This window comes from Anopheles ziemanni, chromosome X (assembly GCF_943734765.1).
Source record: "Anopheles ziemanni chromosome X, idAnoZiCoDA_A2_x.2, whole genome shotgun sequence".
Lineage (NCBI taxonomy): Eukaryota > Metazoa > Arthropoda > Insecta > Diptera > Culicidae > Anopheles > Anopheles ziemanni.
Window position 1 is genome coordinate 15,652,979 of NC_080707.1, and position 15,423 is coordinate 15,668,401.

The 15,423-nt window shown below is 49.6% G+C and overlaps 2 protein-coding genes across 2 annotated transcripts; one reads left to right on the forward strand and one right to left on the reverse strand.

The window, feature by feature from the left end:
• The first annotated feature begins 601 nt into the window (after positions 1–601).
• Positions 602–7,598, forward strand: LOC131291445 (uncharacterized). The gene is made up of 9 exons (XM_058320656.1): positions 602–854; positions 1,005–1,215; positions 1,721–1,810; positions 2,250–2,394; positions 2,484–2,639; positions 3,781–6,090; positions 6,596–6,810; positions 6,895–7,026; positions 7,087–7,598. Exons 1-9 carry the CDS (start codon positions 751–753, stop codon positions 7,237–7,239), a joined length of 3,516 nt encoding a protein of 1,171 aa, XP_058176639.1. The 5' UTR covers positions 602–750; the 3' UTR covers positions 7,240–7,598.
• A 1,229-nt stretch (positions 7,599–8,827) lies between these two features.
• Positions 8,828–12,905, reverse strand: LOC131291168 (beta-mannosidase). Its single transcript, XM_058320358.1, has 7 exons — positions 12,770–12,905; positions 12,498–12,647; positions 12,262–12,398; positions 11,815–12,191; positions 11,338–11,732; positions 10,003–10,476; positions 8,828–9,933 (listed from the first exon to the last, which is right to left on the reverse strand). Exons 1-7 carry the CDS (start codon positions 12,903–12,905, stop codon positions 8,828–8,830), a joined length of 2,775 nt encoding a protein of 924 aa, XP_058176341.1.
• Positions 12,906–15,423: the final 2,518 nt, after the last annotated feature.

Sequence of the window (15,423 nt, forward strand, 5' to 3'; positions counted from 1 at the left end):
ATCCCACATCAAATTTCTCCCATCCGAAAGTGCCGTCGTGGCTACACCATTTGTGAGCGGATGTATCTAAAAGGTATGCAATGGGTGAAACAAATGCTGTTGTGTGAACCGTTTGTATTGAATGACTCGTTAAATTAAAGATTATGGATATACTAAACAGGATGTACAACATGAACCTCCTCATGGATTACCTGCATGAGTTTTTAAAAATTCGGCTACGCAATCAACCTACGAGTACGGTATGAGAGGGGCCCACGGGTGGTCATTCAAATCAGTACAGTGTCGGCTCGAATGCCGGCACTCTTGGCCTCTGGCAGCTTCCTTCTTTTATAAGATTGCAGTAGATGACGATCCTTTCTTGAAATAAACTGATTGATCTCAACATCTGGAAATAGTAAAATCACACGAGGTCCGAATAAAAGCATTCGAGCAAACAGCTCGATTTCGGGCGCACATAGACTGTGCGAAAAACTACCCTTGCTGGCAACACTGCTACGAAAGTTAAGAAAAGCGTTCAGCTGTGTGGAAACATCATCTATCGATCATCATCAGCTGCTGTCAATGGTGAGTCAGTAAGTTGTCATTGGTTCAGTACGAAAATTTCTGACGGTGTTCCGATGGAAATCCACCAGTTCATAAAAATTGCGTTTAAAAAACAACAAAATATTTCACTGCTCATACCTTTGCGCACCAGAACCGAGGTCATCCAGTAAAGCGCAATACCGAATCCGTGAAAACGCCGATCATACCATGGCCAGCGGTAGCGAGAGCTCGGACGAGTTTTACGATGCTATGGACGACAGTCTAGTGGCTAAAACGCTAGACGAAACGACCATTAGCAGCAGCAGTAGCAAGTAAGGAATCCTGTACTTCAGTATATGAATATTTTAAATGTTCTTTTATCCATCATTGTCCGTGTTCGCTCATGGAGGAATTTGTCTACCACTCGAACAGCCTACTTTTTTACTGAATCACTAATGCGTTTTTGATTTCCAATCGCACAGGAGACGTCCCGGAAGATCGCACGATACTGAACTAAATGCAGCTTTCAGCACATTAAGCCTGGAGCAACCAAACCGTTCCCACCATGGACAACCGGCCGACGAAAGTGGCGCTCATGTGTCTTCAAAAGAACCTTCAAAGAGTCCCAAATTGGGTGCTGCTGCGGGTTTCGCAGCGTCCGTAGCAGAACACGTCTTCAAGGAACCAAAATCAGTGAGTAGTGCATTGGAAGACACTGTATAGATTTGCATGCGTTAATTTGTATCTTATTGGGATGTGTTTCCTTACTTGAATATGTATTTATTGTATTTTTTTTTTATAAGTTCGTCTTGAATTCGCTCGCAAAAGCCGCGCGTCGCGAATTTATCGCATCTAATTATTGTAGGCAGTGTTCAACAAAGATGTATATTTGTTTTTATAACCGTTCCGCAAGCTCCGTTCCGTTAGCCCTTTTGCCGACTACCAATAGAAGGTGCGCCTGAAACACCATGACAGCACCATCAACCTGCGGCACCATCAACCTCTTCCAATCGGCCTAACAACAATCAATGCACACCGGGATGAATAGCGGAAATCGTTACACACACTTTTTTTTGTGGCACTATACACATCTATTGGGACAATGGCAAAGGGTCAACCTAATCATTTCTACTTTCTCTGGCCGCTAGAGTTGTTCGTCATTGTTCAATACGTTTATTTTTTTATTTCTTTACTGTAGCTTCGTAGTCAACGATTTCACGAGTTTCGCCAAGCAATGCAAAACGATGATGACGAGAATCCGGGCAATATACTGACACCCGATTCACAGGTATAATACTCAAGCCACCTTTGGAACATATCAAAAGAGAAAATCTCAGCCTATTTGTATCGCTGAAATGATTAAACAACAACATACTACAAAATAGCATCTTCGTTAGCGAATGAACTTGATCATCACTAAAATCGGTGGGACGATCTGCCTTTTGCTCAATACGCTTTTAATATTTTTTTTATTATGTTTAGCCTGTTAACCGTTGTTCGTAAGGTAGTCTAAACGATAGTATACATGAGGTTCTTGTGAATGTTTAGTTTATTTCACTAGTTTCTTTTTCGTTCCTATTACTTTCCTCAGTGACAAATCTTTTGCATGGTATATACAAATATGCAGATAGGGTGGCTATCAAATAGTTAAACTAAAAGAAATCAAATTGATGCAAAGCGTTTTAAGCTATTCCGAATAACTCTTCCACTTGGTTGCTGCATTCCAGAACAGCTCCGTTGAAGGTGTCTATGTGGCACCCCGGTCTAACTATCCTTTCCGGGTGATCGAGAGTGATGTCACCAGCATTCACAGTATCTGCTCACTTGGAATCGTTGGACGCATCATGGCTGGAGGCAGCATCGATGCCAGTGGTATGCACGTTATTCTAAACTACTTTTATATTTGATCGATCCGAATAACGACTGGCTTTCTTTTTCTATGCGCTTCCTTTTCGTTCTAGGGCATAGCGTCGGAAAGGACTCTACAGCGGTAAAGCAGGTGCAACCACAGGCGATTAGCAAGCAGCAACAATCGCTTCTTCAGCAGCAGCAACCAGCGAGTAAAAAAGGAGCACAAGGCGGTGAAGTTGTCGCGGGCACAAGCCGGGTAAAATTAGGTAAATCGAACAAATCGAAGGAATCGAAAAAATCGAAGGAATCGAAGAAATCGAAGGGATCGAAGAAATCGAATGGAATAAGGAAGCGCCCCAAAAGGCGCTTCCCTGTTAAAAAATGGCAGCTAGTTTTATTGAAGTTTTTATTTCAAAGCGGTAGTAAGTGTTATTGGACTGGTTTATATATTTTCCAATATCTGTGCGATCATATTGAAACGCGGCGTACCTATTTTCTGGACGATGCGTTTGTTTTTCGCATTTCTTTTTTTAATTCAATTTTTTTTCAGCTTACCATGACGGTTATAGTCGAATATCTAATTTACTGCTTCAAAGACTGCGTACTATAAATTGAAACTTTTCGTTGATATTTTCCCATAGGTAACCAGTAAACGATCCGTATTTTAAGAATGGCAGTACGCAATTTCAGTCTATAAAATAGACTCGAAGTTTATATTCGAAAAATAGTATAGTTTGACGATGCCTTCTAAATAATTCTATATATATATATCATCTGAAATTATCTATACCTTACAAAACAGACTACGTTGAATTGTAAGAATTATTAACGTGATTGTGTTTTTGAAACAAATCGCATAAAGGAAAAGTTTGAAACATAAGATTTTTCTTTGTGGGAATTGTATTGAATTTTGTATCCAATTTTGGATTGGATGTGAACTAAAGAAATTCCATAGCTTGAGAAGATTCTTAACAGACAGATATGATTAACGTGCATCGTATAACTTTTGGTAGACTTTAGTTCGATCTGACTTCATGAACAGAGTTTTAACTTAAAGCTCAAAAGAAAATGACAGAGAAGTATAGTGCGCGTGTGGTTTCAAATAACATACAGTATTTTATTTGAGAATTGTTATCTCATTCCAAATTACCCAAACTTTACAAAACAGACTATGATGCACTGGAACAATTATTAAAGTTTTTGTTTTTCTTAAACAAATCCCGTAAGGAAGAAATATTAAACAAAACATTTTTCTCCATGGGAAAAGATATTGAATGTAAAACAAAGAAAGTGTATACCTTGAGGAGATACTTGGGAGAAAGATAAGTTTAGCATCGTGTGTGCATTATTTGAACTATTAGTCTCATACTAAACTAACTTAACTTTATGTTGTGTCGTGTCGTACAGATTCGAGCACAAAGGAACCCACGGTGTCGACGAAGACAAATGAGATGCTAAGTGCGGTCATCTCCACCGTCACCATACCGCTTGCGGAGTCACGCCCGGTCGCTCCACCGCGTAGGAAGAAAAAAATGCGCAAACTGTCCAGCAGCTCCTCCGACCAGTGCACGGCCAACGAGCCCGGCGGGGGTGGAGGTGCGGGCACCAGCGACCAACAGCCGACGGATAGCTCCTCGAGCGAGGTACTGATGGTGAAGTCGGCTCAATCGCAACCCATGATCGCAAAGCTGTCGACGGACGACCTGGCGTCCAGGGGTGAAGCCCCGGCCAGCGGCACGAACGGGGGCAGTATCGTCAGTAGCGGCTCCGATGGTACCACAACGACGGGCGGTGCGGACAGCTACAGTGGCAAAACGTTACCGTCCCCCGCTACGCTCGAGTCGATAACGCGCGAAATCGAAAACTCGTTCGAGGAAGCGGCGAGTGCGGTGGCCGGTAGCGTCGGTGGCTCGGGTGCGATGCTAATAAACGGCGGTACCGGGTCGTTGACGCGCCTTGCCAGCACGCCCACAGCCGTGACGTCCGTCGGTGGTAGCGGGGCCGGTGGCTTGTCCCGGTGCACCACAACGCAGCTCAGCCCCACCGGGAGCATGAAGAGCGTCTCGGCGATGGCTCGCGCCAGCTGGACCGACAACTCACAGGGGCTCATCTCGCGTGTCACCAAGGGCCAGTACGTGGTAAAGCCAACGGACGGGGTGTTCAACAAGGCGGAGGGCCCGTCGGGCGATGAGATTGCGCGGATCGACCGAATCCACAAGGAGTTTCTGAGCAACATCAGCAACAGTGGTAGCATCGGTGGAACCGGTGCAGCTGGTGGTGGTGGTGGTGCTGGTCCCGGTAGGGGCAGCCTCGGTAGCCATCGCAAGAACTACTCCATCACGGGCACGAACAGCCTGGAGGGTGGCATGCGCACAAGCCTGATGGCGAAGCAGCTGCACGTGAAGGAACGCCGAAAGTCGGCCGGCGACGAGGATATGCTGAAGCAGTTGAACATGTACGTGCGCACACGCACCAGCTCCGGCAAGCAGCTGACGGACATGGAGATCCTCGAGCAGGTGCCGGTGAAAAACCTCGACACGGGCGAGAACTTCCCGCTGTCGGCGGTGGAAGAGAAGCTGCCGCAGTGCATTAACCCGCTCTCGCTGCACATCATGCGCCTGACCAGTCACATCCCCGAGACGGACGAGGAGTCGGTGGGCCCGGGCCAGCCCGGCGACTCGGACTCGGTGCAGCCCGGCTACGAGGAGGAGCTGGAGGCCGAGGGACTCGAGGGCGGGCGGTTGAAGCGGCGCACGGCCGCCAAGCTGAAGCGCTTCTTCCGCACGACGGCGAAGAAAACGGTCAGCAAGGCCAAGTCCATCGCGTCGGAGGTGTCGCACGCCCGGCACAAGGAGGACGTCGCCGACATCCAGGACGTGAGCAACCCGGAGCAGAACATCAAGATCAAAGCGTCCAGCACAAACAAGGGCCCGTACGACTTTGCCAAGCTGCAGCACGTGCAGGATCTGACCGGCGTGCACACCGTCGCCGTGTGGTGCATGAAGTTTAGCAGCTGCGGGCGCCTGCTAGCGACCGCCGGCCAGGACCGGGTGCTCTGCATCTGGGTGCTGAAGGACGCGTACCCATTCTTTCAGGCGCTGCGAACCAAATACAATGCCGCGGACCAAAAGTCGTCGCCGACGCCGTCGGAAGAGTCGCTCAACTCGACGCTGAACGCGGCGCACGCCGCCGAGGACGGTGCGGCCCTGCCGGAACCACCGGACGACGTCTCGCCCGGCCCCTTCATGCCGCACTCGTTCTGCACGTACTCCGGCCACACGTCCGACCTGCTCGACGTGTCCTGGTCGAAGAACTACTTCATCCTCTCGAGCTCGATGGACAAGACGGTGCGGCTGTGGCATATCTCGCGCCGGGAGTGCCTCTGCTGCTTCCAGCACATCGACTTCGTGACGGCGATCGCGTTTCATCCGCGCGACGACCGCTACTTCCTCAGCGGCAGCCTCGACGGCAAGCTGCGCCTGTGGAACATACCGGAGAAGAAGGTGGCGCTGTGGAACGAGGTGGACGGCCAGACGAAGCTCATCACGGCGGCGAACTTCTGCGCCAACGGGAAGTTTGCCGTCGTCGGCTCGTACGACGGTCGCTGCATTTTCTACAACACCGACCAGCTGAAGTACCATACGCAGATACACGTGCGCTCGACTCGGGGCCGCAACGCGATCGGGCGCAAGATTAGTGGTATCGAGCCGATGCCTGGTAGGTATTTAGCTTACGCTTTCCGTCTCTTCCCTTTAAAACGTCAAAATTAATTTTGTGAAGAGTGAAAACAGATTTTAGTGGTAGCAGTAATTTAATTTCCGATACATTTTTCACTTACAATTGCAGATATTAGTTTTTTAAATATTACTGGGTTCGACATTGAATGTTTTGTTTTACTCTCGATAAAGAAATGAAAAATAATCTAAAATTAACATACCTACTACCTTACTAAAAATAACTAAAAATTGAATATTCAACTATTGTGAATTATAATTTCATGATAAATTATAGATAAATTACATACCGTGTGCAGTGACTGACGTACTTTTAGGAAGAACTTTTAGGTTAGGAATTACCTTTTGTGAAGTTTGACAAATTGAAATCTAATTTTTGCTAGAAATTTTCTTGCTTAAACGGTTTGAAACACACTTTAATTAATTTTATAAAGAAATTAAGGTTGATACAACCCGCTAACCTCTCTGCGCTACCTATCCTATTTTAGGTGAGGACAAAATCCTGGTTACATCCAACGACAGTCGCATCCGACTGTACGACCTGCGTGATCTTAACTTGAGCTGCAAATACAAGGGCTACTTCAACTCGTCGTCACAGATCAAGGCATCGTTCAGCCACGACGGCAAGTACATCATATCCGGCTCGGAGAATCAGTGCATCTACATTTGGAAGACGCACCACGAGTACACCAAACTCAGCTCGGTAGGGGTAGGTTCCCGTTGGCGAGGCGGCTCGGTACGCTAATGTTTGGCCCCTTTTTGTGACTCTTTTTTGCTCGACGTGCAGGTGCGGCGCGACCGGAGTGACTTCTGGGAAGGTATCAAGGCGCACAACGCGACGGTCACTTGTGCAATATTCGCTCCACACCCGGAAGCCATCATCAAACCGGATCCGGACGAGTCGACGAGTGCAGACAATGTGAGTGTAAGTGTTATCCCTAAAGAAATCACGTTACTAAATGGATGCATAACTTTGCAGATTTCGGTAAATCAATCGTTCGCCGAGCAGAGCAAAAAAGCATGCCGAGGGTACGTGATGGTAAGCGCTGACTTCAATGGCTGCATCAAGGTGTTTATCAACAAGACGAAGCCGAAACACAGCAGCCTGCCGTACACGGCGATAGCGGACTAACTGGTGCTGCTTCCGGTATATCAATGGGCTAATGGGGACGTTGGGATTTATCTGCGATTCATTACACGGCAACACGATGGTCGCCAAAGAGTGGAGTTAGGCGCGCGCTTCATCGCCCAGCATGAGAATGGGAAGAGAACATTTAAGTTATTAACATATTACACTGTGAATGTAGCTGTAGTCTTGCCAATCCACGGCACCACCAGCAGCAACCCGGGTTGGGTAACACTCGGAAAACGGTCACACTGTAATTACAGGCTCTAGAACTAGGATAACACCAATATGTGTTTGTTGCGTAGCAGCTGTAGGCATAATTGGGATCTGGGGGAAAAAAGAAAGGAATTGGCTACCGCCGGAACGGAAAACGACCCGGTGCCGGTGAGCGTTTAGGGCACGAGTTAAACGTAGGGAGGCACTCCTATCCCATCTGCTTCTCCATTGCTCTCTGTTTGCGTGGGTTTTGGTTTTATAGTACAAGCTTCCGAGACGCCAATGCTTCCAATGTGCAATGCTGTTCACCATTACAAGGCGCACCAAAATTTGTGTTCTAGAAATAGCCATCGTAATATCGATTATTAAACAAAAAAACAAACACACTCACACACACGCGTACACAGATATAAACAAACATGTTTGCTAGTCCTTATCCATGCTAGTGTTACTTTTACTCATCCCCGCGTATTAAATTAGATATTTTATATGTTCCTTCAGTTGTTTGCGTACGGTACCGGCTGTGTATTGTGTTGGTGGTTTTTTTTTTTTGGTTCAAATATAGGTGTACTCTAGTGTGCGGTGCTGCACGCAGGCTGCCGGTGCGCCACGGGGTTGGTGTTCGCACACATGTTGATACGAGCTGTATGTACCTAGTTGTAGTTTCTGTTTATTACTTTTGATTATATATATAAATATTTATATACATATTAGCGCACCAACCCCCCACACAACCAAGTTCAAACCAACCTGTTTGTAATAGAGGACCGTGGCACCAGCACCACCAAGTGGCAGCAGTTTCTAGCGTTATGGTACAATCGAACGGTGCTTGGGTAGTGACTAACTATACTGACGCGGGAGGAGCATTGCACGGGAAAAGACAAAACCATTGCAGTAGCAAGGCAAAGAAACCAATGACCGGAAAATGGCGAGAGCGTACGAAACGAACCAATCCCGAAGGATGTCGCGACCCGAGAAGCAAACGAGTGAATGAAAGTCGAATTGAAACGCAAGACAGATGATAATTAGTCGTAGAGGAATCCAGTCAGTGTCAAAAGGACGGGTGGAACCAATAAGAAAATTAAAACTATACAAAAAAACAAACACACACAGTAAAACAGAAAGATCGCGCAGAATTACACGTAAATATTGTTGATTTAGCTGTAGCTAATATATTTAACAAATTATCCGTTTCCTACTTTTTTATGTACGTAAATGTATGTGTCCTAGTTCTTCGGGGGGGGAGGTTAGTAGTTGATATATTACAGTTTGGCGGCGAAAGGGTTTCGTTTTAGTGTCAGGAATTTGTTTTCATCACTCCTATATATAACCCTTCGGCCTTTTATCAAAAGCTGATGGTATGGCGGACGAAGCCACTCTAATGGGCGAGCAGCTCATTGACCGTCTGCACGGTAATGTCGCGTGCCAGGATCTTACTGCGGCACCCCGGATCGACGCAGGTCAGCTGGACGGTGCGCAGCGGTTGAAACTGCAGGAAGCCGTTGGCGGAGAACTGGCACTGCTTGAGGGTGCTGTTTTCCGGTGTTAGCTGCAGGTAGACGAAGAGGGCCGGTGCACGGACGGACACTTCCAGGCTGACGCTGGTGAGGTTGTTGCGATCGCTGCAGACCGCCGACACGACGCTCACGGTGACGAGGGTCGGCGCGGTCATAGCGCTTCGGACGTTCTTCAGCTTGTCGAGCAGGACGAAGTTTTCCGCCAGCTGCTGGGGTTGGCCGTCGGGAGTGGCGGAGCGGCTGGCAACGAGCAGCAGGAGATGGTCGGCCGGCCGCAGCCCCTTCTTTGCGAGGTACCCATAGACGTCCCATTTGACGACGATTGCGACCGAGTTCGGTGGCACGCGGATGGCCTGGTGTTTGATCTTGTCGACCGGCTGGAAGCTACCGTAGCGGTGCAGGCGTAGCTCGACGTCCCACAGCTCGTCGGCGGACGGATCGAGGGTGTCGCGTATCGCCCACACCTCCAGCTCCCGCCTGGCGTTTACGAACGCTACCAGATGCTCCGGGGCGAAGATGGCACGCAGCCAAACGTGCAGCAGCTTGAACGTGCCGCCATACTCGATCGACGACCAGGACGGTGCGATCCAGACGTCGTTCAGCTGCCAGTACAGGGCGCCCATGGTGTGGTAGTCGTTGCGGTGCGCCCGGTACACCTCCGTCTCCGCCTTCACGATCATCGCCTGGGACAGCTGGCTCAGGTAAATCAGTGTCGGCCAGTAACTGGTCGCGGCCGGGTCGGACGGCACCGGTAGGTTGTACTCGATCATCTTCAGAATCGGCTCGTTGCCGAGCGGGCTGTGCTGCCGGTGCCGGATCAACTCGCCCAGCTCCGTCGCGCTGTAGCTGCGCGCCTCCGGCCAGCTGGTGAACGCCGGGAACGACTGGTACCCGTACTCCGACACGAACCGCCCGCCACGATATAGCGCCGCATCCCATCCGTCCAGGAAGTAGTTGTAGTAATGCACTGAAACGAAGACAAACATATCGAAAACAAAGCCTCTCATCGGCTTCACCTTTCGGTTGGGGCCTTTACCATCGCCGTACAGCGGATCCTGCGGGTTCTGCGCAATGTAGTCCTCCTTTAGCGATTGGTCACCGTTGGAGGGTGAGGAGACGAGCACCGTACGCCACCTGTCGATCGCCTCCACCTCCGGCAGCACCGTGCGCACGTACAGCTCGACGTACTGCTCGTAGTAGACGCTGTAGTTGGCCTGCGTCTTGTACCAGTTCTGGCGCAGGGCCACCTCGTTCTCGTTGTTCGTAGCCCACACCGCCACGCTCGGGTGGTACTGGATGCGGCGCACGTTCTGTCGCACCTCGGTGCGCACCGTGCGCAGAAAGTCCGGCTCGGTCGGATACATCGAGCAGGCGAACATCAGGTCGTGCCATAGTAGCAGGCCCAGCTCGTCCGCCAGCCGGTAGAAGTGGTCGCTCTCGTACAGTCCGCCGCCCCACACGCGCAGCATGTTCATGTGTGCATCGCGGGCGGCATACAGCAGGAACTTCACTGTGAATGCAAAACATTTTTAATACCACGATAATGATGATGAGTCCCACCGCTTAGCACAACATAGGTTTGAGCATAGCGGAGTTATCTTGAGATATTTGTTACAAATTTCTAAGCAAATCACGAAGTGGTGGGATCAAACACCAGTCAGGTCTCTTTTTCTTGCATACAGCGGTTAGCACAACTTTCATAGGACAGAAATCGTGGAACCACTGTCCGGAGTGCACAGCCAAAAAAGGCTCTCTCCTATTCATTTAGCCGGTATCTCCCTTGTCCAATGTATGGAAGGGGGTTACCACTTTCAAGGATTGGCAAATTTAGCAAACCTTATCCGTGAGACAGTTGGTCGCGTCGAAAATATGAGAATAGAGTTCCGGAATGGATAGGATCAGATATCAACAAATGGTAGAACTACTCTAGTAGTTCCGCTTGTATCATTCAAATTATGGCATCCTAAAAGTAGTTCTCAAAGCTCTGTCACGACTCTAGTTGGCTTACCACATGCCTTACACAAAGTCCGGAATGGAAGCACACATTCTAGAATAAGTATGATACCAAACATTCCAGAGTTGCGTACGAACTGAACTTCAACTAAGTACACTTGTAGCATTCTATGCCGGCTGCTTTGAAGTTATTCTCAAAGTTTTAACTCGGCCATGACTTTAGTTGGCTGTACTTTGCCTTCCATAAAGTCTTTGCTTCCATTCTTGAACAATTCCAATGCTCTTGGGCATGAGTATGAACTGAACTTTAACTAAGCGGATTTGTGCCATGATCGGATAGATATCTTGAACATCGCCTCGGATAGCCTGATCCTACCAAGAAGGTGTGGATGCTGCTTTGTGCTAAGACGTAGCTTACCGTAGTTCGCATCGTAGGAGCGCTCAGGCAGCACCGACGAGGGAATCCAGTTTGAACCCTTAGCGAAGATCGGGACATCGTTGACCTTAAAGTAGAACATCAGCCCGCCGTCGGTCGCACGCTCCTGGTTCACCTGTACCGTCCGGAAGCCGATGCGGATCACCTTCTCCGAGATGTACGTGTCCGGATGAGGCAGTTTGACGCTGTTGACCGCCGCGTCCGCCCATTTGACGTACAGACTGTAGAGGACCTGTTTGCCGTACCCATTGGGCCACCAGCGTTCGACCGCGTTTCGGCGCACCGTCAGCCGCTGCTCGATGTACAGCTCGCCCTGCGCATCCGTCGTCTTCATGACGCTCAGCGACTGCTCGTTGTCGTTCGCCAGCGGCACTCCACTAGAAAGCGGCAAACAAGAGGATACGAATGTGTTACACCGATGCCGCTGCAACGTTCGAGAGCTTGTGGCCGTAGACGTACATGATTTTGAACGTGAGCACCCCGTCGATCTTCTGGCTGGCGAGGCCGGTCTCGAGGTACACGCCAACCACGATCGCCCACAGGTTGTCTTCCGCCTCGCTAATCACCACCGTTAGGTCGCGGATCAGCGCGGAGCTGTAATACTCGAGGCGCACCTGTTTCCAGATACCCATGGACGGTGCGGCTAGGCCCCAGTCCCACGCGAAGCTAGCTTGCATCTTGCGGATCAGATTCATATGACAGTGGCCGTTGTACACACCCGGTGGACATTCCGGCACGATCGGTGGCAGTGCTGCGTCGCGCGACTTTGCCCGCTCACTTGCCTCAACCACCGGCGACCTAAACTCAACCCTCAGCTCATGCGTACTGCCATCGCACTGGAGCAAGCAGAAGGAGACGCAGATTTAGCGGAACCTTTTCCCCCGGAGATACCAGTCTTCAACTTACCAAGTCCCTGATATCGTACCGATACCGAACGAACATGTTATCGGTCGTACCGAGCTTCCGGTCTCCCAGATGTATGGTGGCGAACGTGTCCACACCGTGGAACGTGAGCAGAACGTAGTTGTAATCTTTTGCTAGGCCTAAGCCGCAACGCAAGTTGTGTAAAAAGAAAGGAAAATAACAAACGTAAAGGGAATAGCTGCCGGAATAAGCCCACCATTGGCTAGTTGTATACGCACACGAAAGATTCGTCCGGTATATCCAGTCGGTCCGGCCGACCCAGCTCGTATTGACGTCGTTGTAGTCCTCCAGCAGGGAACCGATGACCATGCTCTGCTCCAGCGCCGTGTAGACTCCCGATGGGAGCGTTTGGTTCGGTATGACGTAATCTGTAACGCAGTAGAACATTGTTCCGGGGATGAGTAAGATATCCAGCCTCAATTCTAAGCCTTCACCATCATACGTTTGGCATAATTCACCTCAAGTTGGATGGAGGCTAAATCGAACTTACCCGGCTTGCTGTCCTGTATTTGCCAGAGCAGGTCGAGATCGAGCTCGGCGGATCGCTTGGACGTCACATGCTGGTTAAGCATGATCGTCACCAGCAGCAGGATGACGAAGAGAAAGAACTTGAGCGCGTCGAGCATGTTGATGAGGCTGGCCCCGACCACTCGGCGGCCGAAAACCGGAATAACTACTTTCTTTCTGCAGGCTCGATGGATGGGCGCCGTGTGACTTCCGGCACCGATGCCAGGACCTTCTGTCTAGCCGCACTCCAACGCCTATCCTTAATATCTGCTGGATGAAAAATGTTGATTGTTGGTACGCTAAACACTCCACTTGGTATGACCTGGTTGTTCGAGGAGGACCTCGATCCACGATCGATACCAATAAATGGCGTATTCCTTCCTGGCGTGTGCCTCCTGCCGCCAACTTATTGTACCAAAGGTTTCCGGAAAGCTGCTGTTAAATCCGTATGGTTCGGTGTACTTGTTGGTGCGCAACAATGTTGAGCTCGCGCGTTGTACATCATTGGCAGCTGACCGATAGTGCGGCGATGGTAGGCCACCGAGGATCAGTATTATCTCTAAACCAACCCCTTGGGAGCACTCGACATACTATCGGTTGCACGTTCCGTTGACGCACTCACTCCGTCCCTTCTGTTCCCCTTTTTTCTGTCTCTCCCTCCTATCTCTTGTACGTTAATTCCACTTACACTCAGCTTCACTGACTCTGGCGTGCTGCGGCTTAGGTTCACTGCTCCGCGATTCAATCCAATTGACCGACCAACACAATGTCGAAGGTTCTACTACCCGCTTTGTCGCGCGGGTTCTATTGTTGTCGGTCACATCCAAACGCGCGCACATCGATCGTGGTGCGCGATAACAACCGAAACCAATACCGCTGGATGCTGTCCACACGACGGCCGGGACGGACTTCGAAACACCGAACCGTATGCGGCGTCGGCCGGTCGTGAACTGGTTCCGCGACTCTTCAGCATTCGCTTCGCAGCGCAGCGCCCTGTGTCTGTTTATGTTGCTGTATTTCATGTACTACTTGTTCGTTTTGTATTTTTGCAGGTTCACGTTATTCGCGCACACGCGGCACTTCTGAGCACTTTGTCACCCCGCACCCTTGGCCTCTCCTGCTGCCGGCGTACTTTACCCTCGCCTTCGCAGTCCCGTTACGGTTTGGGGCCCTTATTTTTCCTCCTTCCCCTTCTCCCTCGTGCACAATCGCTGCACAATTATCGGTGTGCGTACGTATACGCGCATACGTGCGAGAAAGTGGGTGAAATGTCGTGGTCGAGTCCTGCCTTCTTGGAACAACCAACATGGCGGCGTTTGCAGTTCTTCGTAAGGTTCCGAGCTAGGATTAATTACGGTGATTGAGGGAACCCTAGCAGGAGAACCGATTTTCCACCAGCCTCCACCTCACCACGGGGAAACGACCATTGGCGACGGACTACATACAAGCATTTACATACCATACTTGGTGACTTGGAGGTGGTGTGCGCATTTACGAGTGGTGCATTTCAAGGGATTCTTCCGCAGCCCAAAGGGCGAACGGAAGGTACCGATGGATTTGTTGCTATTGTTGTCGCTTTTCCTGCCCCCACATTCCATCTTTCCCACCCGCGTTGGTATGTGTCACAACCCTCGAGCAGTAGGCAATTGATCGCACTTACAGCAAACTAATTACCGCTACCGGAATCGACCGACTTGGCCGATGGAGTGCAAGGAGTGAGATGGTTTACGTACGACGCCCGTGACGCCTGCTAATCAATCCGGCTGGTCTAAGCCGCCACCAGCGGGTGCCACTTTAAGCACCTCCACGCTTTCCCTCCCCCATCCCCCCGTTGCCAGCCGAGTTACCCTGGCCCGGGCGGTAAGCAGAACGTAAAAATTGCGTTTAATGTTCCATTATCCGCTTTCCGTGCTGAACAAATCGGTAAGGCGGTGGATGCCACACAATTTCGGTTTATTTGCTTTCCCCCTGTATAAATTGTATTACTTGGATGCACCTCATCAGTGCGGGTGTGCAGACAACGGGGATCCTAATCCTTTGTCCCACCCATGAAAAGCAGTATATTGGACGGATTTGACGGATGGCAAACTAGACGAGGTTGAAGCTGAACCTCCCAACAAGTAATGAGTTTGTTAGCAGTATTTTTATTAGTTTTTTGTTCTTTTTTTATATTCTTGAAAATAACATGCTCACTTACTCAAAAATATTAGTGAGAACGTGAGAACCTAAACTTCACAATATGCTACACTGCTCCAAATGTAAAGTAAATATAAATTACTTTAACAAAACTAGTGTTGGTGTGCCAGTCCTAGGACATTTTGCATGTTTTAAAAACAATAAAACTTTGGCCACTTTAGGCCACGGAATGAAAGGTTAGCAAACATCGCGGATGGCAGCAGTTCCAGCTCGCTAATCCCGGAAAAGTTTGCCAGAATCGGCCAAGGACGGGCCGCTTTCCCGGGAAAAGCCGCTTAGGTAACACAATCTCGGTCAGGCCAAAGGGCTCCACGGTCGAACTGGGAACCGGTGTTCGATTACTCCACCAGCTCTATGGTATGTGTTCCTTCCTTTGACCTGAACGTTTTGTTTACTTTTTTGACGAAAACCTAAATCGACATTGTTTAACCATTTATTCGA